Consider the following 26,927-nt stretch of genomic DNA (forward strand, 5'->3'; position numbering starts at 1 on the left):
TCACTTACTTGTTCACAGTGACGTTTCCAGAGTTGTCAGTCGCGGTTGGTACGTCGAAATTCACTATCGCAGAGGTGGAGCCAACATCGTTGTTTACCGACACAGATTGCGGACAGCTGGTGTCAAAAACGGGAGGCTGCACGTCTAAGAAGTGAAACAAAATCTGAAACATTTAATTATGTAACTGGCCGGCGGCACTAAAACAAAAACAACAAAAAACAGTAATTGTAAGGATGAACATGAGAATAATGTTTGAAATTATGAGAAAGTGAGCTGCGATAGATCGGCATCCCATCCCACATTTCATATGCCACCGAAACCGTAGATATAATGCTGGTCTGATCGGCCATTGTGACAACCTCACTGTATACTTTACTGGTAGCCTAATATTGACAGTTGAATATACCATAGTCTAACAGTTATTATTATATCTTGTTTTAATACTGAAATAAGATGGAAGAACTAAAATTTCAACTGTAGAAAAAAAAATGGTATATAGTAAACATGTTGGAGAGGTTGAGTTACAAATTCTAACAAGAACGTGTGTGCCTAGGACTAATGTTGTGCAAACCCAACGCAAAACCGAAACCAACCCGACCCAACCCGAAACCGACTTCGGATTGGGTTGGTTCGTCCATCATTTCAGTCAGTTCAGGTCGGTTTCAGTTTTGCGTTTGCAATTTTCGGGTTGGGTCGGTTAAGCTATCTTGGAAAATACTCTGAATTTAACCGAAATAAACCGAAGAAAAAAACTGAAACAGTTCAGGCATTCACACAGTGCAATATTTATTGCAGAGTCACTGTGCCCATGAGTACAACCAACTGTGGTTTGTGGTCTACCCCGCACAGTCTAAAGCACGTAGGCCCACCAGTAAGTCACATTGTGAGTACCATACGGTATGATTCAGTGACCGAGAGACAATGATTTTCTTGCAACGCGGGTAAGTTAAGGCACAAAAAGCGGACACAGTTGCCCAAGCCACATATATATTCAGATTTTGGGGGTTGGTTTGGTTCAGTTTTCATTGAATTTTTTCGGGTCAGCTAGGTCGGGTTGGGTTGGTTTTAGGGAGTTCAGATCGGTTACCATTTGGATTCGGTTTATATCTATAATGTTTCGGGTCGGTTAGGCCTGGTCAACACGACCTGATGTACAACATTACCTAGGGCATTTGTTGCGTCATGGTATTATGCACATACAAAAAATGCATTGGCAACACACAAGTACTGCTGGCTTGCTATACGCATTGCCATACGAATGCATGATTTCGGTGTCGCTCATAACATGAAGAAAGGGAGGAAAAAACCTAATTTCTAATGAAAACATAATGTTACTCTTTTCCGCACCCACAAACGGGAACAATAATGCAAGAAGCTCCCAGTATGCATTGCCGTACAGTTAGTATCGATCATATGCTGCAATTACCAAGGCAGACAGTATTTTGAAGATTACTCCAGACGCCAATTTCGGTACAAGTCTTGACCGCTGGACCGTATTGTTGGAAGCCACTGTCACAAGAGAATTGGCAGGCTGTGTTGAAGGGTAAAGTCTGGGCCTGACTGCAGAGGGCAGGCTCTATGGTTCCATGAGTGATGGAGAATGGACCAGGGCATGTCACCACCACTAGATGAGTAATCCAAAAAAAAAGAAAAAAATGACATGGAATTATATAAAACAAACATATGTCTTACCAGATAGATCATTACACGACTTGCTATGCACTTCTCATTTACACGGCATTGTCATATCAAGCACTATGCTTCAGTGGAAAAAAAACACATTAAAATGTCAATTTTAAGCCTCTTTTTTAAAGTTATTTGATTGTGTATGACTTGACTGAAAGAGGATCGATGCACTGCTAAACATATATTCGCCAATTGTCTGTGTTTGAAAGCAGAATTAGGTGCAGATAAAAGTGTTTCCCCCTCAGAAAAAAAATAATAATAATAATAATTAATAAAAATAATAACCGGGAATGGGTCATTTGGGAGATATTCCGATAGACTTGTGTACAAAGTTTTTCAAACTTAAATGTGCCCTAACCCAATATTCCCTTGTCCTTTTTCCACGAATTTTGGTATTTTTACTAATTAGACCACGAGCAACAAATATAACCTGATTGCGACAGCAAAATTTTGCCCCTAAAGGTGGGCTGTGGAATTAGGGAGACATGAAAATGTCTCCCTAATGACCAGTGTCTCCCTATTGTCGAAGAAATTACGATAACGTGTCTCCCTAATGGTACATTTGTAGGAATAAAGGCATTTATATGGCGCTTTACGTAAAAATATCTCAAAGCGCCTCACAATAAAACTAAAACCTATAGGCAATGAAAATACTAAAATGAAAATGTAAAAGTTACTTAAAGTGCTACAGTGACAAGTACTAAAACACGGAAGCAAACAAATGCCAGAAGAAAACAATTAAAACCTAAAAAACTTTAAAAAGCCAAATAAAAGCATTCAAAATATCAATTATTTATAAATACAACGTTGCACCTTAAGAGTGCTGAAAGTAGAAAACGTCCAATGCAACACAGGGGGAAAATGGCTACAATAGCAAAAAGATACCATGCAACACACAACACCAAACCAAAAAGTAAAATGCATAAAAACTAACCACAAATGTATATAAAAAATGTATTATGCAACACAAAACAACAAACCATTAGAAACAAGAAAATGGCAAAAATGTGGTAGTAAAATCAACAAGCCAAAACTAGCACTAGCACTAGCACTGCCTAGCACGTGTACAATAAACAGACCTAGTACGCGCTATGAGCCATGAGCAACGGCAAATTCTATTGGAGTTTAGAGGGAACAATTCTTTTGTAAATGAATATACCCGAGCCTAAACCTCAACCAATCACAATAAGGGTTATATTGTTGGAAAGCTGACGATCGAGACGAAGAAAATGACTCGAGAGATCTAAGCTCCCAGATGGCGCTATTGAACGTTGTGATGTTAATGTTAATGGACCAGCTCTTGACTGAGCAGGGAGATTTTTGACTAAAAATGCAGTACGTGTTTAACATCATTTCATGAGTGAAAATCGTTGTTATATTCAGTTTTTCTTTCATTTTCTGAAAGAGTGTATTGTTGGCGTCATACTGTTAAAGGTATACTCTGTCGAATAATGAAGTGGTGGCGACAGATGTGAAAAAGGGCCCGTTTTTAATGATTTTTTCGTCGTGTTCACTCATAGAGATTCCACATGAAAACCGGCCCGGTGGGTTAGTTCCCCAAAGGAATCCATATGTAAAGCCAAAAAGGAGTATTTGCAATTACCCGGGAAAGAACCTACCAATTTAAAAAACAGAAACCTTGCTCAAAAGACTGTTATCATTGGTACCATGTGAAATTATTCTGCCTGAGTATACGGTTTGGAAGAAAACTAGCATTGAATCTACACAATCCAGTTTGAGACCCAAAATATTGTGCATGTTTTCTCTGTTTTCTCAAACTGTACATTATTCACTGAGCTGAAATCTCAACAGGTTAGTTGTTAATTACACCCTACTTAAGACTTAGAGCAATTTTGTTGCTTGTAAACGAAAAAAATTACAAGCACGAAAAATCAAAGATCGGTTCTTCTAAAAACCTAGTGTATATCAATTGTGATTCATAAATACCTCAGGCATGCAGTTTAGCTATTCCTATTGGTCGAGAGCCCGTCACATGGCCGGTCTTAAACGGATGATAAAGACATGGCTAACTGGTCTTAAACACTTTTCCAGTGTCACAATAAAATGTGGACTCCTAAAAATCCAGTGCCTCTTACCGTTTCATTGGTTGAACGTTCACAATCCTCACATAGGCATGCGCAACACTACCAGCGAGTCAGAATTTTATTGTTATCAAAGTGCAACGCCCCAGGTGCGTTCTGCGCAACATCGCGCAGAACATGCTAGTCGCGCGCGTCAATCTCCATAAAAGGGTTGTTTACATCTTACTCGCCAGCTGTACACTGCATTATTTTGCTCGAGGGATGTTTCAAAAAGCATGAAATTAACTTGTTGAACAAAATCGGGATTTTTTGAACGAATTATTTGATTTGTTTTTACCGAAAAAGGTATTTATGAATGGGAATAAATATGTGCTCGGTCGGTATTTATCACTCTGTTTAAGACCGCTTAGAGTCTGGGTGCTGATAATTACCCTCGCCTCCGGCTCGGGTAATTATCAGCACCCAGACTCTAAGCGGTCTTAAACAGAGTGATATAAGCCTCCGGAGCACACATTTATTCCCTTATTTATGATCCAAGTGACCACACCAGTGTGAGTTTTTATATATACACTTTGAAATTAAATAAAAATAAGAAACAAACAGTAAAATATCCTCACTTGAGCACTGGAAATCCGGACCACTCCAAGTGCTGTCTGCTTGGCACTGACGTATACTGAATGTCTGTCCGCTGGCTGACCTGTGACCTGGGTCACACCTAAACTCACACGAGTCACCATAAGCAGCAGAGCTGCCTTGGCAACCAGTGACATAACCATTGGCAACAGGTGGATAAGGACAGGTGTTGACTGCATGAAATAAACAAAAGAGAACAGAGAAGACATGAATGGACTCCGTGGGCAAGTATACCCCCCTCAACGGTAACAAAGGAGTTGGGGGAATTAGACGACGGGGAAGGACAATTGAATGCAATTGCTGATGGCACCAGACACTCATGCGAAGATGGTAGGGATTTGTGCACATTCAGAACCAAACATATCTTATGTACTTCGCGTCTTATGCGCATGAACCACTGACCTGCACGTGGTGTGTCGATCCCTCCCACTGGGGCTCACGTATGTTGTTCACACAGAGTCCATATGTTATATCACAACTCCAATAAGGTAATGCGTTAAGTCCAGTGTAACTTAATTTTTTTTAGTTGAATGTTGTAACTTACTCAGTCATTTTAGGTGTCATATAGAATAGAAATTACTTTATTTCTATTTGAGGCATTTGCAATTCTCTTCAAAAGGCTGTTACACTGGGTTGACTTTGTATCTCTAATGCACAAACAGATCTGCCTGATTTATTGTCCAGCTGCAACTAATCCAAAATATGCAAAGAAATTCAATCAAAAGTGAATGAATTTTGTATCACGCCAACAAGTTTTGAGGGGGGGTTTCAACTCGAAAAGAGCAACTTTTACGTACCCTCACACATTGGTTGACTCAAGCTCCAAAAACCTTGGCTACTTTGGTCAGTCACCCGGCTGCACTGCCTCTGCAGTATGGCGCCCCCTGTTGACAAAGTGTATCCCACTTCACAGCTGAACTCACACACAGAGCCGTACACAGCACTCCCTGTACACGTGCCGTGCCCCGACACAAGTGAAATTTGCCCGTTGCTGGGCGCACTCAATCCCAGGCATCTGGTCACTGCAAAGAATTGTTCATTACAACGATTAATTTCTATTTCTCATGAAACTCATTCAAAGAGGATCCTTTCAAATAAACCTCTGAGTGACCCCCGTTTGCTATGTCCCAGGTTTGCAGCACTGCTAATGTTGCTAGCATCCTGACTTTGGTCGTGACCCTAGGTACGTGGCATAAACCAGTTTATGGGTTCTGACTACTTCCCTTGAACAAAGACACTGACAAAATAGGTTGACACAACATTGAGCTAAAAGGCTCGGTTGGTAGAGCACCAGAACAACAAACCAGAGGTTGCAGTTTCTAACCCTGCTTCAGTCAATGTCTTCGTTCAGCTTAAAATCCAAAAGGAATCGATGAAAAAAAAAAGAATCTCAAACCCTACCAATCAAATTGTGATGGCGAATCTCCAATTTGTCTGCGATTTGTTTTGATTCAATGAAGCCAAAACATACTTGAAATACACACCCAGTCAATTATTACAATTTTTAATTGGTCAGGTGACTATATGGTAACTCGGTTATCTTAACTCAGTTCCAATTAAGCACTGCATGAAATGTACACAAACCAAATCTGGCCAAATCTGGTAGGCAGGGCTCAAGGGTGGATCCAGAGAGGTTACTGCCGGGGAAGGGGGGGGGGGCAGGATGGCACTGGCTGTAATTGAGAAAATGTTGGTCACTGCCGGGGGGGGGGGGGGGCAGATACCCCCTCTGCACCCCCTGGATCCGCCACTGGGGCTTGGTCAAAACTGATAGTCAAACTTGTCCTCAAGCACTGCAGGTGAGAAATGTATGCAAACCAACAGCGGGCGGGGCTAATAGCCAAATCAGGAACAGTCGATTACTTTATTGTCGCAATCAAATGACATCTCACCTTTAGCCTCAATTTGCACAACGCATGACTCTGAGTTGCCAGCAGCATCTGTTGCCGTGTAGTCCAAGAAGTAGGTTCCTTCATCAAAGCTGGTTGGCTTAGTGCCATTGAACGGAATTGAGTTGATCGTCAGAAGAATGGCGGGTATGTCAACCCCAGCATCTGTAGCCTGTCAAAAGAATACAAAATTAAGTCTAAATTAAAACTGAGTTTTAAGAAAAACTTTTCAGAAAAGTATGAAGCACATTCATGACAAGCGAGGCTTTATAGTGGGGTGGGAGTTGTCTGGGTCCAATCGGCTTTATTCAGGTGGGACTCGAATCTGTGACCTCCTGCAGCTTACATTGCAGACGTCTTTAACCATTCAACACTGTGTCGGCCAGGATTGGATGACCAATTTGAACCTGATATAGCAATATAGGTGATTTTTTTGTCAGGAAGATGTAATGTTAACATTGGGTTTGCCCCTCCCATCGGACGTAACTTTAAGCAGTTTTGGGGATAAGCAGTTTTGGGGATGAGCATTGCATTACCATAACTGGCTCCCACTGCCATGACACAGTGACCCTGTTTTGACCTTCGCCGGCAAAGATGACCTGGTTAGGAGGGCACTGGACTATGGGGTCAGTCACATCTGAAATGAATAACAATGAAATACAGAAAATGTTGACAAACTGTGTTAGACTTATACATGTTTATGAGCCGTACTTGCTTCTTTCATTGGTTAATGTTACGATGCATCAGGAAAAAAGCTGTTGCCCAACCAGTCAGTACGTAGAACTGGGCAAGTAGTACCTGAGATAGCACCTTGACTTCTAGCTAAGCAACAGTAGCAACCGCAGATTAGGTTGCTAGTGGTTCCACACTAGAAAAAAACTTCCAGATTAACAAATATTCTGTAGGAGGGATTTTTGCCAAATTTTTATAAATGGAGCTTAAACATACGAGGTGTAATGAAACAAATCCAAAACATTGTTGTTGTTTTTCAGGCAAGTAGTGTGATTATTCTGTTTTGATGTCCCAAACAATCTCATTTACATTACATGTATTTTATTTTTGGGAATACATCTGTTACAACAATTACAAACAATAACATAATATACTCAGAAACACACAAGAACATTAGACAAAACTTTCACAGTATAATATTTAACCAGCTCCCGCTGGATCACCCAAAAGAAACATGGTTTCTGTCGAGGGGCTCTCCAACTGATTAAATATGACACACTAAAATAAATAATTGGAACACGTAAAAAAAAAACCTAAACTGCAAACATGAACACATTATGATTTCATGGCATTCAAGTGAGGCAGATTTTCTCTGTCTTGACAAAAATTGTATTGGTGGTGATGACCATGTACATTGTCTCTCAGAACTCATTAGGCTTGTGTCTAACAATCATGTCCAATCACTACATGCACTAGATGCTGCAAATTTTTCCAAAGTTAAAAGCTTTGCAACCCTGTGAACTTTGTCAGAAGCATTCTATTCACATCAAATTGGCATCACACTCAAATTTGCAACATTTGTTTCAATCTATCCAGTTATTTCATCAACCTATCGCTGCCCAAATGCCAAACTGTTTTTAACATTTAATTTATTACATGGCGTGTGAACCCATACCCATGCATTCGGCATTTCTTCCACTCCAAAATCCCGAAACCTGACAGGTCCGACTTGCTGTGCCAGTCAGGGTGTAGCCCTCATTGCAAACTGCAGAGCATGTAGTGTCAAACAGCTGGGGACTCCTTATGGTTGTTTCCTGTGAGTTGCGGATGCAGCTTGAGATGTATCCATCCATAGGGTCAGAGAGAGGCGAGCAAGTCACAGCTAAAGCAAACACACACAAAAGAAAACAAGAACATGATTGCTGATATTGTTAATTATGACCAAGTGACTCACATCGGTTTTGTTTGAAAGAGATATCAACAAGTAGTTATAAAGTTGATCTAGTCAGGTTCCCAGACCAAAAGATTCTAACTTTTGTGACAAAACGTAGAGTTTAGACAAGGTATGTGCTGCAGCACAGGACTGAAATGGGCATGATCATGCCCATTTCTGAAAATGACAGATTTTTTTCGAATATGTTTTCCATTATACTCACACTCAAATTAAGCAACAAAGAGACAATTCATTGAGTTTATGCCACAGCCTAAAGTAGTGTTTTATTTTTCTGGATACCAGAATTGGGCATACCGGTTGTCAGTATTAAAAGTTATTAATAATGCCATTGGGTAACACACGGCCCGACCAGAAATTGGCAATAACACGCCATTGGGCAACAACATGCCCTGGGGCAATAACATGCCCTGGGCACCCAGGCCCAAAACAATGGGCATAACGTGCCCAAGCTACATGTACATGAGCCAAATGCAAGTCAACTTGGTGCTTAAATCACACGTGGATTGACACACAATAGCTTCCAACCGATGTTACATTCAGTCAGGAAAGCATAGCATCGGGAAACTTTTGAGCGCTATGGCAACAATTTAAATTTGCATAACAATTATACATTATATTTACATGCCCCAAAATATGAGTAATTTGGTTACTGGCTGTCTGCATCCGCAAAAATTGCCACACGCGCCAAGCGCCCACCTGGAGAAGGAACCCATAATGCATGCATGCCAGAGGACAAGGGGCATAGCAACTTGCTATGATACAGAAGGGCTAGAAAGATGTGACCAGATACTACCGCATTCAGTGATATGGTAGCAAAATACGGTTGTCCGACAGGAAGGAGGGGGTAGAATCCATCATTCTGATACATGTACAAAAGCATATGCATATGCCATTGCGCCCGACTATGATTGTGTTGGGATGACACTCCGAAACTTACTGGGAAAAGTCCCGCGCCAGAATTGAAACATACTTGACAAAGTATATTACCACATGAAAACTCAGCTATTTTGTCAGGTTTAGTACTAGTAGAATAATAATAAAATGGCCAATTGTTGCATGACATGTACCTATCATGTATGAAAATAAGGTCAAGTAACAAAAGAGTGAACTTTGCGAAGCATGACGAAAATTGGGAGGTCAAATTTAACCAACAATCTACACTCCCTAAGAGCGAGTCATCACTTGCCCAAACTGTTTTTCAAGAACAATAATAAGCAAGTTGAAACTTGTCACAGGACGATGAAAATTAGATATAATGCATCTTGATAGTTCATACAATCATTCGATATTTAAAATTCAAGTAAAATTGATTTGCCTAACATAGCATGATCCAATGGAAACGAGAGAAAAGGCTGCTGGTTGCCTCTTATGATGGTCCATAAGGAAACAATAGTCCCACTGTGTCAAAAGAAACACATTGTGTACTGCCTCAAATTAAGAGTATGTGGGCAATATGAAACGCCATCTTTAAGTACATATACTGGTAATTACCTTGTAATTGCATGCTCCTAAGAAGGGCAAAAAAAAAAAAAAAACCCATATAATGTGGGGACAAGTTGGGAAAATTCCCTTCCGGCCCCTGAATCGGCGACCAGGTTTTCTTTGTGACATAGGTAGTGTCTGAATCATCTTTGTTAGCTCCCTTGGATCATACAAAATACACCTTGAAAATAGGTAGCAAAGCTTTGATAATAAAGAGCACTTTTTATGTACGTTAATTAGAATTTGAAAAATAGAAATACTTGCAATTGCGAGAATTACCAGAATACCATGAGCTATTATCATTTGTCCAAAACTGGCAGACTCAACCAAAACACCTACTGGTGTTGGTACTCGTGTTTCTATGAACACAGCCAAAGCGAAGGTATGTGTGTTGCATATAATTGTGCACCAGGGCAAACATTGAGGCCAGAAAGGATACATTTTTGGGTCACACTAACATACGTGTCACATCGTATACATTTCTAGGTCAAACAGAACACTGTGCAGTGATATGATCTGTCTAATAAAACTTAATAATTAAAAAATACCACATAATGGGAAAATTCCCCATTCAATGCAGATCGGGAAGTGCAGTAAAGACAATATACAAGGACACCACAAGGCCCTTATATTATTTCATTTTATCTAGGTCCGGAATTATTTATTCATTTTTTTTTTTATTTATTTATTTAGTCATGTAAGTACTACTGTCATTGTGGAATAAAGCAACCTGTAAATATGCTACGACCTGTTTTAGCAGTTAAGCTAGTTACTGTGCGACGACTTATTGTTTTTGCATAGGCCTAGCGTCTAGGCCGATATTAAGGTGGACGGTTTTATTTTATTTTCTTATTCACTATTCATTAATAGGCTAATTTATTTATTAGTCTTTAGAAAGAATTGGGCAAAGACCGTAACACGGTGGCATAAAGCAAACTTTAAGCCACCTTGAGTTCCGCCAGTCTGTGCCTGTGGGCGTCGGCTATCCAAGCATGGATTATGAGTACAGGGTAGAACTGCCAAAGAATGATCCAGGAAGAAGCAGTCAGCTGGCAGTGGCGAGCGGAGCAATCCACAGCCGAGAGTTGGAGGGCCATTGCAGATGGAATTAAAACATGAGAAACCGCTGGTTTGGACGGCCCATATGGATCTCAAGATGGCTAGCATGTCGGTTGGACGATACTGAAGAGTATGGTGAAACTAGGGAGGATAGACCTGGCCTTGTACTGTTTAATTTACCCCGGGAAAACGCTGCAATGCCACTGTGGCCAAACTCGCCGAGAACGCCAGGGGTAGTTGGGCAGGCGGGGCAAGGACTACACACCGGGCCCGTTACGAAGAACTTTGGTCCACACTAGCGCTTCGTTGGCAATAATATCAAGCGAAAGTCAGCGCATCATGCTGCCCACAAACTTAAGCGATGGACGACGGACCGAATCCAGGCGGAGATAAATTCCAACATTTGATCCAGGATAAAGTCTCAGTTGCAAAACAAGGCGTTCACAGAATCAGCACGAACAGACCAATCCAGAAAGAAATCCAGGTGCAAGTCACAGTTCTCAGAATCAATATATCCATCAAAGAAATCCAGGTAAAGAGTCGCAGTTGAGAAACATACGATTGTACAAAGACGAGTAAATATTCCAGCAATAAGTGCTATGATCAACAACTTTTTAATTATTGTTCAGCAATAAATTCAAGCATAAAGCTAAATGAAAATTGAACTAAAATTGAAAGAACAGACTTTTTGTCTGTACACGCTTTGGATGGCTGTGACAGAGTGGCCGTATGATTACAGCCCGCCGAGCGCCCAGCGTCCCGACGCACACCCAAGAATCTGATTGGTTAAAAGTTTTCCAGCGCAATTTACATGCCCGTGAACTTTAGCCCTTTGCATAACTATCCCTTATTAGATGCCGACCCGTCCGAGCCTGTAATAAGCTTAGTGCGCCACACAAGATACAGCAAAAAAAATTGGTGAAGTATATCCTATTTCATGGGCAGATCAGACGGACTTAATGAATAAATTATTTAACACAAGATATAAATGAGCAACAATTCAAGAAATTATTTATTCCTGGCAACAACAAACTACAGCGCACAGTACATGTGTGAAATGCAAACATACCCAAATAAGTGCTCCATGCACTAGCTATATATTACGCGCACACAGTACACAGTACACAAACATGGTGAGATCGTTGGTCGCAAGTAAACTAACTGCCGTTAAAATACCAACAAAATATTCGTCGTATATTTTTGAGTTTACCGAATCAAGGCTTACATCTACAAATTCTCAAGCATAATGCCCAGTAGTTATTGTCCATCAGGACCTTTTGCCTTGAGTATACACTCAGATGACAGCAGGGCTTTGCTGTGCATCATGTTCTATTTTTGAATGTGACAGTCACCTGACCTAAGATCCATGCTATTTTCAAGTTTCATTGCCAAAACTAGAACGGCGAAGCCGCCATGGCTCGCTGTCCAAGGCAGGAAGGGAGGCTATGAAGGTAGGGTTGGGGATGAGCATGATGGAAGGGGATCAGGATTCTTGTTGATGTGCCTAGGTGTAGGGGTCAGTTTTTAAATGTCAACAGATTACCTAATAAATACATGTGTATATAGGTTAGCCGTCACTGTATTATTGTGTAGTCGCCACAAATGCAGAACAAGAATGGGTATACATGTACATGTAGACACAGCACCATCACCACCTCCCCCAAACCTTACCCATCCCAAAACCTTACCCCATCCCCAACCCGCCCCCTCCCCCACCCAACCCCCTATCCACACCCATTCCATCCTCCCCTAACCATCCCCACCCTATCACCTACACATCCCAACCCCACCCAAACTCCAATCCCTATCTCCTTCCCCTCCCCTGACCCGTACCCTCCCCTACCCCAACCCCCTACACCCACCTACCCTATCTTCCCCTATCTGTCCTTACCCACCCTACACATCCCCACCCTAACCCTTACTCGAATTCCAATATCCCGCCCACCCCATTCCCCCACCCATACATCCCACCTGACCCCCATGCAACCCCTACTCCATAGCTGCCAACATTTCAAAATCCCAATTAGTAATCATCCTGCGCGGTCATTTTCAACTTCTCGTTTTATCAAAAGCTTTACCAACATCGAGTACAGGTACATGGTTTACATGTACACATACATGTGCATACCCTTCTTGTTGTGAATAATAATGTACTGTAGGCCAAAAGATAATTTAAAAAAAAAACAAGTCAGGTGTGTTTACAAACACAAATGCCCCGCAACCGTGACTGTTTCCATGACATAACACCACTCTAACATCAACTTACATGTACCTTGGTCAAATGGAACGTTCATTGACAGCATTAGTGTCTTCTGTAGGTTTTATATGAATTAATCCCTAATCCCTATGATCTCAGAATAAATACAAGATTTCTATTGTTTTAGCCACTGTGACCTTGACCCTTGACCTTTCGACCCCCAATGCGATAGGCTCCTTAGGATTGCCAAGGACAATCCACAAACCAAATTTGAAGTTCATATGTAAAGTATATCTCAAGTTATCACGCTGACAACATTTCTTTTGTTTTTGCCAATGTGACCTTGACCCTTGACCTTTTGGCCCCAAATACAAAAGGCTTCTTAGGATTGCCAAGGACAATCCACAAACCAAATTTGAAGTTCATATGTAAAGTATATCTCAAGTTATCGCACTGACAAAATTTCTATTGTTTCAGCCACTGTGACCTTGACCCTTGACCTTTCGGCCCCAAATGCAATAGGCTTCTTAGGATTACCAAGAACAATACACAAACCAAATTTGAAGTTCATATGTAAAGTATTTCTCAAGTTATCGCGCTGACAAAATTTCTTTTGTTTTAGTCACTGTGACCTTGACCCTTGACCTTTTGGCCCCAAATGCAAAAGGCTTCTTAGAATTGCCAAGGACAATCCACAAACCAAATTTGAAGTTCATATGTAAAGTATTTCTCAAGTTATCGCGCTGACAAAATTTCTATTGTTTCAGTCACTGTGACCTTGACCCTTGACCTTTTGGCCCCAAATGCAAAAGGCTTCTTAGGATTACCAAGGACAATCCACAAACCAAATTTGAAGTTCATATGTTAAGTATTTCTCAAGTTATCGCGCTGACAAAATTTCTATTGTTTCAGCCACTGTGACCTTGACCCTTGACCTTTTGGCCCCAAATGCAAAAGGCTTCTTAGGACTACCAAGGACAATCCACAAACCAAATTTGAAGTTCATATGTTAAGTATTTCTAAAGTTATCGCGCTGACAAGATTTGTCCGGACACACACACACACCCACCCACCCATACTTGTTTCACATGACTAGTGTGGACTTTCCATTGCTTTCATGTAGTTAAGAAAAACCAGTGAAAAAACTCATTTTTCTCAAACTGTGAAAACTCTTTCAACCCAATTTTTATGCCCCGCGGCGAAGCCGAAGGGGCATACTGTTTCCGCCTTGTCCTTCCGTGGGTGGGTGGGTGGGTGGGTGTGTGGGTGGGTGGGTGTGTGTGTCCGGACAAATCTTGTCAGCGCGATAACTTGAGAAATACTTAACATATGAACTTCAAATTTGGTTTGTGGATTGTTCTTGGTAATCCTAAGAAGCCTTTCGCATTTGGGGCCAAAAGGCCAAAGGTCAAGTTCACAGTGGCTAAAACAATAGAAATCTTGTCAGCGCGATAACTTGAGAAATACTTTACATGTGAACTTCAAATTTGGTTTGTGGATTGTTTTTGGCAATCCTAAGAAGCCTTTCGCATTTGGGGCCAAAAGGCCAAAGGTCAAGTTCACAGTGGCTAAAACAATAGAAATCTTGTCAGCGCGATAACTTGAGAAATACTTTACATGTGAACTTCAAATTTGGTTTGTGGATTGTTTTTGGCAATCCTAAGAAGCCTTTTGCATTTGGGGCCAAAAGGCCAAAGGTCAAGTTCACAGTGGCTAAAACAATAGAAATCTTGTCAGCGCAATAACTTGAGAAATACTTTACATGTGAACTTCAAATTTGGTTTGTGGATTGTTCTTGGCAATCCTAAGAAGCCTATTGCATTTGGGGTCAAAAGGTCAAGTGTCAAGTTCACAGTGGCTAAAACAATAGAAATCTTGTCAGCGCGATAACTTGAGAAATACTTAACATATGAACTTCAAATTTGGTTTGTGGATTGTTCTTGGTAATCCTAAGAAACCTATTGAATTTGGGGCAAAAAGGTCAAGGGTCAAGTTCACAGTGGCTAAAACAATAGAAATCTTGTATTTATTCTGAGATTATAGGGATTAAGGATTAATTCATATAAAACCTACAGAAGACACTAATGCTGTCAATGAATGTTCCATGTGACCAAGGTACATGTAAGTTGATGTTAAAAGAGTGGTGTTATGTCATGGGAACAGTCACGGTTGCGGGGCATTTGTGTTTGTAAACACACCTGACTTGTTTTTCTATGATTCCCTTTAGTGTTTCTCTTCATTCTGCTACTGATAAACCTAACCCAAAAATGCCTCTAAACCTGTTTTCCAGAAATGGGGAAACACTGTGTGGACGTGGGGCAAGTCCACACAACGTCGGTGCTACCTACATTATGTGGACGTCTTTTGTTCGGAAGTCCACACTGCGTATGTAAGACAAACTCACCCACCCACACACCCACCCACGGAAGGACAAGGCGGAAACAGTATGCCCCTTCGGCTTCGCCGCGGGGCATAAAAAAAATATATATATATATATATATTTTTTAAAATTAATTTTGTTTTAATGTCTGTATTTGTTTGTTGAAGTCAAATAAATAATAACATCAATAACATGTGCGCATATTTTTTTGGAGATGCATGCTATCGAAGTTAAGTTTCAAGTTCGTATCATGTTTTTACACACAATGATCTATGGCCACCGTATGCAATAGAAATATTCCGCCAACATACCTTGCAAACGCATGCTGATTTATCTTTTCTGTTCGTTGTGACAAACTCAAATTCTATTACCAATTATTCCAACCATACTCTTATTAAATTCCATGATTAAAATCTCGCACTGATGGGTCTCATCCCGGCAATAAGCGACTAAATGTGCTCATGATCGTCACTGAAAAGTACTCACATACAGTACACACAACCACACATCCACGAGATGCACACAAATGACACACCATTGAAAAATATTTTTAGTCTGGTCCTCAAGTACTCCACTGCGCACACTGTATTGATGTCTATCAGGTGCTTGACTGCATTCTTATTAGACTTGTCACCAGTCCATCCTTTATCGGGACATTTCGCCAGAAGTTTTCGGTCAAAAACGATACTTTACATTTTGTTTTTCTTCGTTAGGTAGAAAATGGGAAATTCGTAATGTTTTAGTGGCAAATCGTATTTTCGTAATTTAACAAACACTTCGTAATAATTACGAAAAAATCGTACTAGTTGGCAGCTATGCTACTCTGATCCTATATACTGCCCCCTCCCCTTATCCAACCCCTACAACAACCCATCCCTACACATCCCCAACCCAACCCTACTCCGATCCTATATCCCGCCCCCTGCCCAACCCCCTCCTAACCCAACCCCTACATCCATGCCCACCCTCTCCCTACCTGTCTCTCCCTACCTGTTCGCACCCCACCCCTACAAATCCCCACCCCACCCAAACCCAGTATTCCAACCCCTCTCCCCACCCCACCCCACCCCAACCCACCCCGCCCCACCCATCCTAGCTCCTCTACTCATCCTACTCACACAAACCCTAACTCCAACCCTATCCCCCAACCCACCCTACCCCACCTTCCCCTACCCCATCCCTACTCCAACCCCATAAACTAAAAGATCAAACCAGAAGCTCATGCACATCCCCAAAATGCATAATGTACATGTACATGTTATACCGGTATACACACATGTACATGTTATACCAGTATACATGAACATGTAACAATTAAAAACTTTAACATTTCCTTGAATTAAAATTCCTCAAAAAAAATTATTGAATTTACTGCAATGATATGAACCTAACTAAGTTATAGAGATGATACATGACAACTGCTTTTAATTTTTTTTCCCCAAGTTAACTAGAACCAAAAACTTCAACATTTTTATCTGAACGCGGACGGCCGGACGGACGGACGGACGGACGGACGTCAGGGCGCCCGGACAGACGGACGGAAATTGGTATTACATAGGCTCGCATCTGCTTCGCAGCTCGCCAAAAAAGATGTTTTGTAAATTGTTATTTTTCTAGCAATTCTCTTTGTAAGGAATATTGTTGTGACTGGATAACAATGTTGCCAAATCTCATTTGATTAGACATCATTTTATACTATGGTCAAGGCCTCACCTGTACAAGAGATTGTTCCACCGGACCAGACTCCAACATTGGTTGCATCACTCAAGCACACTCTCTGTGTTGTCGTACTCGGCACGTAACCATGGTTACAGGACAAGGAGCATGTGGTACCATATGGCTCGTGCTCCCGAATACATCCGCTCTTCACGCCATTTAATGGAACTGGTAGATCACTACTTGCACAGGTAATTTCTGTTAGAGTTTTTGTAATAAACAAGATCAAAAGAGAAACATGGCCAGTTCATACTTCACACAAAGGCAAATGTAATGCCAAGACATTTACAAGAGTTGAAATAGATTGACGGAGGGAATTATACTCTGCATGACAACTTAATATGCATTTTTATTGGCTGATTTGAGCCCTTACAATGGTCCATTAATACATAAAACCACCACAGATTCTCTATTGGAACTTGTTAACAATTAGTCTCACAACAAAATTTGGTATTACTTGCATTTCACACCATTTTTATCCCCAATTCATCTTTAAAAACTTGTTTGCCCTATCAGAAAGGTTGTCTTTATATCTCCAGAGAAGTTTCAGGTTTATCTACACAGAAAGTTTCAGGCATAAAATTTACAAGTTTTGGGTACCCTGCATTTTTATTCAGGGAACTAGTATTTGTTCAAGTCCTACCTACCTCGGCACTGGGGCAAAATCTGTAGCCAATTGCCTTCTTGTCCACAAGTCAGTGACGAAGCTCCTTGTATAACGTAGCCCTCCTGACACTCATAGCTGCAGACACTTCCAGAAGGTACGGTGTTTCCCACAGGACATGTGTCTGACTGGACCTCCCTCAGACCGGTGCCCAGTGGCAACTTCTGACACATGTTCCCTGTGTTAATGTAACATCATTTGTCAGTGTTTGCCTTGAAAATACAGGTTAGACGTCAGACAAGAGAAATGTCACAGACTTTATATTTTCACTTTTATTTCCATCAGCAACGTTTTCGGAGCTGAAATTGCACCTGTTTAGTAGGTACTTAATTAGGGGGCTATCCATGAATTGTAATTCCCACAGGACCTGTCATTTTCCAGAAATAAAGAGGAAAATTAGAGCCCGGTGCACATATGCAGGAACATGAAAAGTTTCTCTTTCACTTCCCAACGGTAGCGTCGTCTGCACGTCTGAACAAATTAACACATTTAACAGCTAGCCGTGAATGGCACTCTGTTATCAGTCTGACTGGGCCTGGGCCAATTAGGCACAAATAACCCATTTGCCATATGGCCGCGTTCGGCAATAGAAGTACGCGTACTTAGAGACCTGTCCCTACACTCGAAGACAAGTACTCGTTCTCGAACTCGTACTCGGCTAAGTACTCGGTACTCGGAAAAAAGTACTCGACTACAACACTGTCAAAATACAATGAGATGTGACCTACCTAGAAATTGATTGATGTTTAGGGGAATTTCAGAAATTCCTGAATGTCAATCTGCTGTAACTTAATTTGCAAGGGTCATTCGTTCACCGCACACACTATTAATGCAGCTATGTTTGTTTGTTTGCGTTATTTGCCTCGCTTTGATTTTCAAGATGACAAACCCTTGTAAAGGTCTATTAGCGTCAAGTAGCGATCACCACAAGTGCATGTGGATAGGGTCGTGGGACGAGCGAACGTAATTTACTTTGGCATACGGTCATCGTGCCATCCCAGATTGCAGTGGTCTGGCCGGAGTGCGCAGTGCAGATTCGGTATGCGCTGCCCACGATGCCGTAACCAGAATCACAGACAAAGTAGCACCAGGATCCGACGGTGACACCGCAAGGCTGGGAATCTCTGAAGTTGCCGTTCTCCGGTGGGTCCAAAGGCGGGCATTGGAGTACTGCCGGGTCAAGAAAAATAAAATTTGCCACATTCAATTTCAACAATAGACTGATCCACTAGGCTCCACTTACAGCGTACGTGGGTCAACAAGTGCGACTCCCTAAACCAGTGCCACTGTGACACTGCATTTCTCATCTGCATTTGTCGTACGTGCATGCACATATATCAGACTTTTGTGCACGCATTTCGCACATTAACCACAGCTGATTCGTTAATATACTGTGGGGTGGAGCCTACTGCATCAGTCTGCCAAGCTGATCTCAATCTTCTCTTCCTTCCTCCCCCCCCCTCCCCCAAAACAAAAAACTACTACTAATGAGAATAATAATAAATTAAAATTTAAACAAGTCAGGTGTGTTTACAAACACAAATGCCCCGCAACCGTGACTGTTCCCATGACATAACACCACTCTTTTAACATCAACTTACATGTACCTTGGTCACATGGAACGTTCATTAATTGACAGCATTAGTGTCTTCTGTAGGTTTTATATGAATTAATCCCTAATCCCTATGATCTCAGAATAAATACAAGATTTCTATTGTTTTAGCCACTGTGACCTTGACCCTTGACCTTTTGGCCCCAAATGCAAAAGGCTTCTTAGGATTACCAAGGACAATCCACAAACCAAATTTGAAGTTAATATGTAAAGTATTTCTCAAGTTATCGCGCTGACAAAATTTCTATTGTTTCAGCCACTGTGACCTTGACCCTTGACCTTTCGGCCCCAAATGCAATAGGCTTCTTAGGATTACCAAGAACAATACACAAACCAAATTTGAAGTTCATATGTAAAGTATTTCTCAAGTTATCGCGCTGACAAAATTTCTTTTGTTTTAGCCACTGTGACCTTGACCCTTGACCTTTCGGCCCCAAATCTATAGGCTTCTTAGGATTGCCAAGGACAATCCACAAACCAAATTTGAAGTTCATATGTAAAGTTTATCTCAAGTTATCACGCTGACAAAAATTCTTTTGTTTTAGCCACTGTGACCTTGACCCTTGACCTTTCGGCCCCAAATACAAAAGGCTTCTTAGGATTGCCAAGGACAATCCACAAACCAAATTTGAAGTTCATATGTAAAGTATTTCTCAAGTTATCGCGCTGACAAAATTTCTATTGTTTCAGCCACTGTGACCTTGACCCTTGACCTTTTGGCCCCAAATGCAATAGGCCTCTTAGGATTACCAAGAACAATACACAGACCAAATTTGAAGTTCATATGTTAAGTATTTCTCAAGTTATCGTGCTGACAAGATTTGTCCGGACACACACACACACCCACACACCCACACACATACTTGTTTCACATGACTAGTGTGGACTTTCCATTGCTTTCGTGTAGTTAAGAAAAACCAGTGAAAAAACTCATTTTTCTCAAACTGTGAAAACTCTTTCAACCCAATTTTTTTTCTATGATTCCCTTTAGTGTTTCTCTTCATTCTGCTACACATAAACCTAACCCAAAAATGCCTCTAAACCTGTTTTCCAGAAATGGGGAAACACTGTGTGGACGTGGGGTAAGTCCACACAACGTCGGTGCTACCTACATTATGTGGACGTCTTTTGTTCGGAAGTCCACACTGCGTATATGTAAGACAAACTCACACCCACCCACACACCCACCCACGGAAGGACAAGGCGGAAACAGTATGCCCCTTCGGTTTCGCCGCGGGGCATAAAAATTAAAATTCTACTTTTGCCAGCGGATGCCATTGAGCTTTATTTAAAGTACTAGAAAAGTAACTGCCCGATTTGGGAGAATATATTAAAGGGAGATGGAATGGAATTTCTCTGGTGAGCTTTTAAATGCAAATATATGAGCTCTTAATGCAGATATATACAAATTGAAATACAAAGCTGTACAAAATTTGAAGCTTTCCACAGGTTCCGTACAGCGGCTCTATACAAATTTCTGAAATCTGAAACATTTAAAACTGCATGGATATAAAGTACTCCACTGACCTATAATCAGAAGGCACAAAGCTCACCTGCATTTTGCTTCCTTTTTTAAATCCAAGATGCATTGAGTGTTTGCAAGTTGGCCAGCATAATACCACCACAGAAATTGCATGTTATTGAGGTCACAGATTAGTCTAGATGAAGCTTTAAATATACAAAAATTTCAGGTTGGCAGATTTGCACAAAAATCCAGGTAGGACCATAAACACACAATTAATTCAGCCTAAAAAAAAGTGATATCCTGGATTTTGAATATATTTAAAAAACAAATGTGAATCAACGTACGGCCACACGTTGGCGGAGTTGGGCTCCATGATGCATTTGAAAGACAAGTGGAAGTGTTATTTCTGATTGGCTGGTACCCTGCCTCGCATCGGAAGGTACAGGTTGCCCCCTTAATGTAGCCGTCAGGACAAGTGATTACCAGTCCCTGTGTGGCAACTAAAGTACTGCAGGTGATCACTGTAAAGAGAAACAAAGAAAATTGATCAATTAAGACATGATTCTACAAAGTAACGTATTCGTCCAAAACCAAAATTTTCAATTTGAGATTTTTGGATATTCATACATTTTATGATGTCCTCTGCATGATGTACCAAATTCAAGACACAAAATTGCATTGTTTGTTAATTATGCTAATTACACAAAGTGTCAAATGTGCAGCAACTAAGTGATGAATCTGGATTTGTCACTTAGTCTCAAAGTGCCTGCTTTCGGAGCAAGCCTATACGGCTTGCATTTTGACAAAGTGACGAATCTGCGATCTAAATATATATTGTATATAAATCTTATATACACGCACACTGACTGAGTCACTGACTCCATGACTGAGTCACTGACCTCCTCCCCGAGTCATCTACTGCCTGACTGAGTCACTAAACTCCTGACTGATGAGTCACTGACTGCCTCCCCGAGTCACTGACTGCACGACTGAGTCACTGACCTCCTGACTGAGTCATCTACTGCCTGACTGAGTCACTAAACTCCTGACTGATGAGTCACTGACTGCCTGACTGAGTCACTGTATGACTGACCTGATCACTGATTGACTAACTTGAGTCGCTGATTGATTGACTGTTTCACTGTCTGAAGAAGTTACCGACTGATTGACTGACTCCCCTGGTCACCTGACTGAGTCACTGTCTGACAGAATGAGTTACTGACTGACGGACTGACTGATGACTCAATACTAAACTGATTAATGTCTAGGTCCGTACGGTAGGGCCGGGAGGGCTGGGCAGACGCAAGAGTCAGGACCAATGAAAAGGTGTGACTATATACAAATTGGTCTGCACAAAAATGAATTAAATCATTGCAGTAAATCATTCCATTAGCTAAATTTCCTCTATGGACAAAAAAAAGTGTTTCTTTCCGAAACTCACCCCGTACTGTCACGGTGAAGGTGCACTCTGCTGTGTTACCCTGGCCATCTCGTGCCTCGTAGGTGATTGTATGAGATCCCTGGCTGAAGAGACTTCCAGGGGGTACCCCCTGGGTTTGGTAGACTGTCAGACCGTACGGCACATTGTCGGTTGCTGTTGGTGCCTCCCAGCTTACATTGGCACTTGTTTGTCTATTATCGGCCTCCACCGAAAAGCTGCTTGGACAAGACGTGAACCTTGGTGGCTCAATATCTAAAAACAAATCAGGGGAAAAAATTATGTTGCTGTGTTAGAAGAATTGGTTACTAAGTAATTGGTTACTCATTTATGGAATACAGTCTAACAGTTGATGATGGCCTCTAAATTATCTACCAAATTTCAAGACACAAAATAGCATTGTTGTTAATTACGCTAATTATACAAAGTGGCATGTTGAAATTTTCGCGAAATTTTGAGGAAGTGATGAATCTGGATTTGTCACTTTGTCATTGTGCTCGCCTTTTAGATTTGAGCTATCCTATATGGCTCGAAAAATTGGTTACTAAATAGTTGGTTCCTAAATAGTTTGTTACTAATCAACAATTGTTGACTGCTGTGATGTAGGATGCTATGCACCCCTCGGGGCGCATAACACCCTCGGCTTCGTCACCTCGGATGCTATGCACCTCTCGGGTGTTCAAAACGTCATATCCCCCATCACAGCAGTCAACAATTGTTTTGTTATACCTCCGTCTTGGATTCTTTGGATTTTGATGCAAAAATCACGAAAACAAACAGCAGTATAAATACAACAATTATGACATTATCTAACGTCAACTCACATGCATGTCGCATGCTCAAAACAGCTGATCGTCTGCTAGTTCCCTGCTCCAAGTCATGTGTGAAAACATGGTGAAATAGCGTGGATATACCAATGAAACAAGCGTTTCACACCGTACGCACCGTACATACGTGATATCCCACAGGAAGTGTTCCATGACTTTTCATAAACTTAACATGTGATCGTTCTAGGCCAATCAAGACAGAGGTATAACAATTATGAGTGTGTGTGGGGGGTGTAACTATGTTGGATGGGTAGGGAAGGCCTGTGCCCCTTCACCCACACTGCCCCTGCTCAGAATTTGGAGATGACCATAAAAGAGATTTGTATTGCTTGAAACCCTAGTACCCCGTCCAGAAATGAGGCCCCTCCTTGTGCATACATGTGTAAACAAGATGTGGGGGAGGGGTTAAATTTAGGGGAGGAGCTAGCAGAGGAAAGAGAAGAAGGGAGGCGTAGCCGTGCATCGATACATTGATTGCGCTCTCTGCACACGGCCAGCTTGCACGTGGCATGCGGTATGCAGGTATGGCTTAAACAATCATAGCCATCTGGCAAAATTGAAATTTATGAGGAAAAAAACTTGGTAAATAGCCTGCACCTCCCCATTAAAGATTTCTCTCTACGCGATGCACCGTTGCATGCATACTGTGACATAAAGACGATGCATAAACCAATATGTTATTACATACAACCCAATACACACAAAAATATTCTTTGTTGGCATCGGGATTTTGTTATTTGTTGAGAGCAGTCCTCGGAAGTAACGGAACTATAGGAAATTGTTATATTATAGGAACAAAGGGAAACACAAAGCCTTGTCCTCGAGAGTAATGGAAAACATGACTGTGCACACATGTGCTCCTGTTTCTTATATGCACTGTCCCTCATGTGTAGGCCATAAAGTGCCCTCTCCACTTCCCACATGGAGCCTATAAAACTTACCAATACAAGTTGGCATACTTCCGGACCAGTTTTCCTGACAGGTGCGTGATGTTGCAGTGTTGCCATTTTGAAACCCATATCCACGGTGACTGTCACAAGTAAATGTGCACACGCTGTTGTACTGGTTTGAGTCAGAGCATGTTACTCCTCCATTGGGGATTGAAGTTTGCGGGGGACTGCAAGTCTTCACTAAACAGTGAAATACAAAAAAATGTATTACTATTTGAAGTCAATTGGCACCAGTGGCATAGCCACGGGGGGGGGGGGGGGGGGGGGGGGGGGGGGGGGGGGGGGGGGGGGGGAGACAGCACCCACCCCATGAAACCTTGTCGCCCACCCAGTTGCCCCCCACTGAGATATTGAGTTTCTAAAAAAAATTATCATTGATCTACATGACGCCCCCCCCCCCATGAAATGTTCCAGCCCCCCCAGCGCCCCCCACTGAAAAATTCCGGGCTACGCCACTGATTGGCACTGCATAGGCCTACACTGTATTTATGCATTGTATTTAATACCTTCACTATCTATTCTTACATTGTTTAAATGAGCCCTCAAAAATTACTTAGGGCAACCACGACAGGGTGGGGATTGTAAAAGGTTAAACAATAAGGCTATCACATTTTGGTTGTGTGGACTGGACAAGGCCCACACAAGGCTGCCACCTCACTGGAAAACAGTTTTAGAGGAACATTTGGGTTATAGGGTTATCTGTTGCAAAATGTAATCGAGGTATACTAAAAATTATGATCACAAATTCGGGTTGAAGAGTGTTCACTGTGCGAGTAAAATGAGGTTTTTTTCCTGTTATCTTTTGTTAAGTACATGAAAACAAAGGAATATCCACAAATAGGTATGCAACGTCCTATAAAAGGGATGGAAGGGGTGGGGTGGGAGGGAGGGGCATGGCGGTAAGGTGAGACAAGGTAAGGGGAGGGTGGGGCAATATTACTTTTTTGAAGTACCGGTGGCAATTCTTTACCTTTGCAAGTTGGGAAATTACTAGACCATGCGCTGCTGCTTTGACATGCCAATGTCATTGAACCACTAAGAGTGAATCCAGTCCCACAATGGAATTCGCACACGGATCCTGCAATGTTGGTCTTGGTGCAACTATAAGAGAGAGCAGAACTTCCTGGGATGATCGGGCATCGTAGGACTGAAAACAAAAAAAAGGGGGTAAATTTACTGTGCATCAATTCTTGATTCACCTCAAAGTGCAGTCCCAAGTTGAATTTAGCTCAGTTGATTTCCGTATTTTTTGCTGGACATATATGAGGCAAACAGATACCGACTGAATGACTGGCTGGCTGGCTGGCTGGCTGGCTGGCCATGGCTGGCTGGCTGGCCATGGCTGGTAATTGGATGGCTGGCTGGCTGGCCATGGCTGGCTGGCTGGCCATGGCTGGCTGGCTGGCCATGGCTGGCTGGCTGGCCATGGCTGGCTGGCTGGCTGGCCATGGCTGGCTGGCTGGCCATGGCTGGCTGGCTGGCCATGGCTGGCTGGCTGGCTGGCTGGCCATGGCTGGCTGGCCATGGCTGGCTGGCTGGCTGGCCATGGCTGGCTGGCTGGCTGGCTGAATGACTGAATACACAAGCTGACTGACTCATACCGACATTGTGGCTGAATGGCTGACTGGATCATCTGACTGACTGACTGACTGACTGACCGACTCCCCAACAGACCGACTAAACGCTTGAGTCATTGGTTGTGAATAATGTCCTTAACTGAGAATTCAACTTTATGTTTCAAGGGGCGGGGGCCTGCTCTACTATTGCAGTCAATGCATAAAAAAACAATGCATGGAGCAATGAATCAAGATTTCAAGATTTCAAGCCAACCAATATCACCTCAGATCTGCCCTTGTAATTGTCAGAATGACTGTGCACCCATGATACCTGTTATGGTGATACGAAATGTGCAGTCCACCTTCTGGTTGGCAGTGTTGCTGGCCACATATATTATGGTGTGAACTCCTTCGCCGAAGTGACTGCCTGACATTTGTCCACCTGATCGACTGTAAATCGTAAAACAATTAAAAGTCTGCTATATTCAAACAGAAAAAGCAAAGTTTGAATTAATACTCGCAGTTTCACAGTAATATGCGCCACACAGGAATATGCGTTGCTATATAGACACGGGCGCATTTTGGAATGAACACATGAAGACTTGGTGCAAAAGTTTTCAATTGATGATCGATGCGTACACAGCAACGTGCGCCTATAAATTTGCCTGTCATCAGCAAGATGGCGCATATACATGTATAATACTGTGAAAGTGCTAATCCAGAAGAATCCATTGTAAGAACAAAATGTGAGCCAAACAACATCATGACATTACAGCAAAATAGTGACTATTCTGCAATGTGGAATCTCTAACAGAATTATAATCTAAACCAAAGTGCGAAGCCTAATTAGAGGGTACTATGCACAGCTGTTTTCCCACAGTAAATGACAGTATAAGCTTATGCGAGATTTGACCTCAGTGAGGTCATGTTGTGCATCTCTCTAGGGTTGACCGACCCATAAGCTCTACAGCTCTATAAGCCTCTGTACTAATGACGTCACACTTTGTTCACATGTGCACTTTCCTATGGAGCCAGTGGGGGCCCGGTCCACTGAGCACCATAGCAAAGTGCAAAGTGTGACTTCATTAGTAGAGGCTTATTGAATCCAACAGACTCTGTATTAGTTAATGATCACATGGTACAGCGCCCTCTGTATGTACACACACAGGAGTACTAGGGGGCATGACCGTCAATCCTGGGAGAGACAGGGGGACATGTCCCCCACTTCTTGAAGGATGGAGGCACAATATCAAATGTCCCCCCCCCCCCACAGATTTTTGAACTCTCATTTACAGGGCTATATTGTGTACTAGGCCTACATGTATTACATCTTTAAGCCGGCACTTAACATTGAAATCTTAGTGTCTAAACATATATTTTCATTTGGATAGTGCTAAATGGTTAATTTGTCCACATACATTGCGG

General features: G+C 41.9%; 1 protein-coding gene across 1 annotated transcript in view; it reads right to left on the reverse strand.

Moving 5' to 3' along the window:
• The window catches only part of LOC119723935 (sushi, von Willebrand factor type A, EGF and pentraxin domain-containing protein 1-like), a 100,492-nt gene extending 74,521 nt beyond the window's left edge, over positions 1–25,971 (reverse strand). Inside the window, exons 1-15 of the mRNA XM_038194853.1 lie at positions 25,834–25,971; positions 24,917–25,093; positions 23,938–24,126; positions 22,173–22,424; positions 21,076–21,252; positions 18,627–18,824; positions 17,638–17,832; positions 16,988–17,188; positions 7,878–8,084; positions 6,787–6,887; positions 6,254–6,422; positions 5,159–5,383; positions 4,346–4,534; positions 1,427–1,624; positions 9–144 (exon numbers count right to left, since the gene is read on the reverse strand). Of these exons, the coding sequence (XP_038050781.1) occupies positions 9–144; positions 1,427–1,624; positions 4,346–4,534; positions 5,159–5,383; positions 6,254–6,422; positions 6,787–6,887; positions 7,878–8,084; positions 16,988–17,188; positions 17,638–17,832; positions 18,627–18,824; positions 21,076–21,252; positions 22,173–22,424; positions 23,938–24,126; positions 24,917–25,093; positions 25,834–25,936 (2,717 nt within the window). The 5' untranslated portion in view covers positions 25,937–25,971. The remainder of the gene's footprint in view (positions 1–8; positions 145–1,426; positions 1,625–4,345; positions 4,535–5,158; positions 5,384–6,253; positions 6,423–6,786; positions 6,888–7,877; positions 8,085–16,987; positions 17,189–17,637; positions 17,833–18,626; positions 18,825–21,075; positions 21,253–22,172; positions 22,425–23,937; positions 24,127–24,916; positions 25,094–25,833) is intronic.
• Between the last annotated feature and the right edge of the window lie 956 nt (positions 25,972–26,927).

This window comes from Patiria miniata, unplaced genomic scaffold, assembly GCF_015706575.1.
Source record: "Patiria miniata isolate m_02_andy unplaced genomic scaffold, ASM1570657v1 HiC_scaffold_1, whole genome shotgun sequence".
Taxonomy (NCBI): Eukaryota; Metazoa; Echinodermata; class Asteroidea; order Valvatida; family Asterinidae; genus Patiria; species Patiria miniata.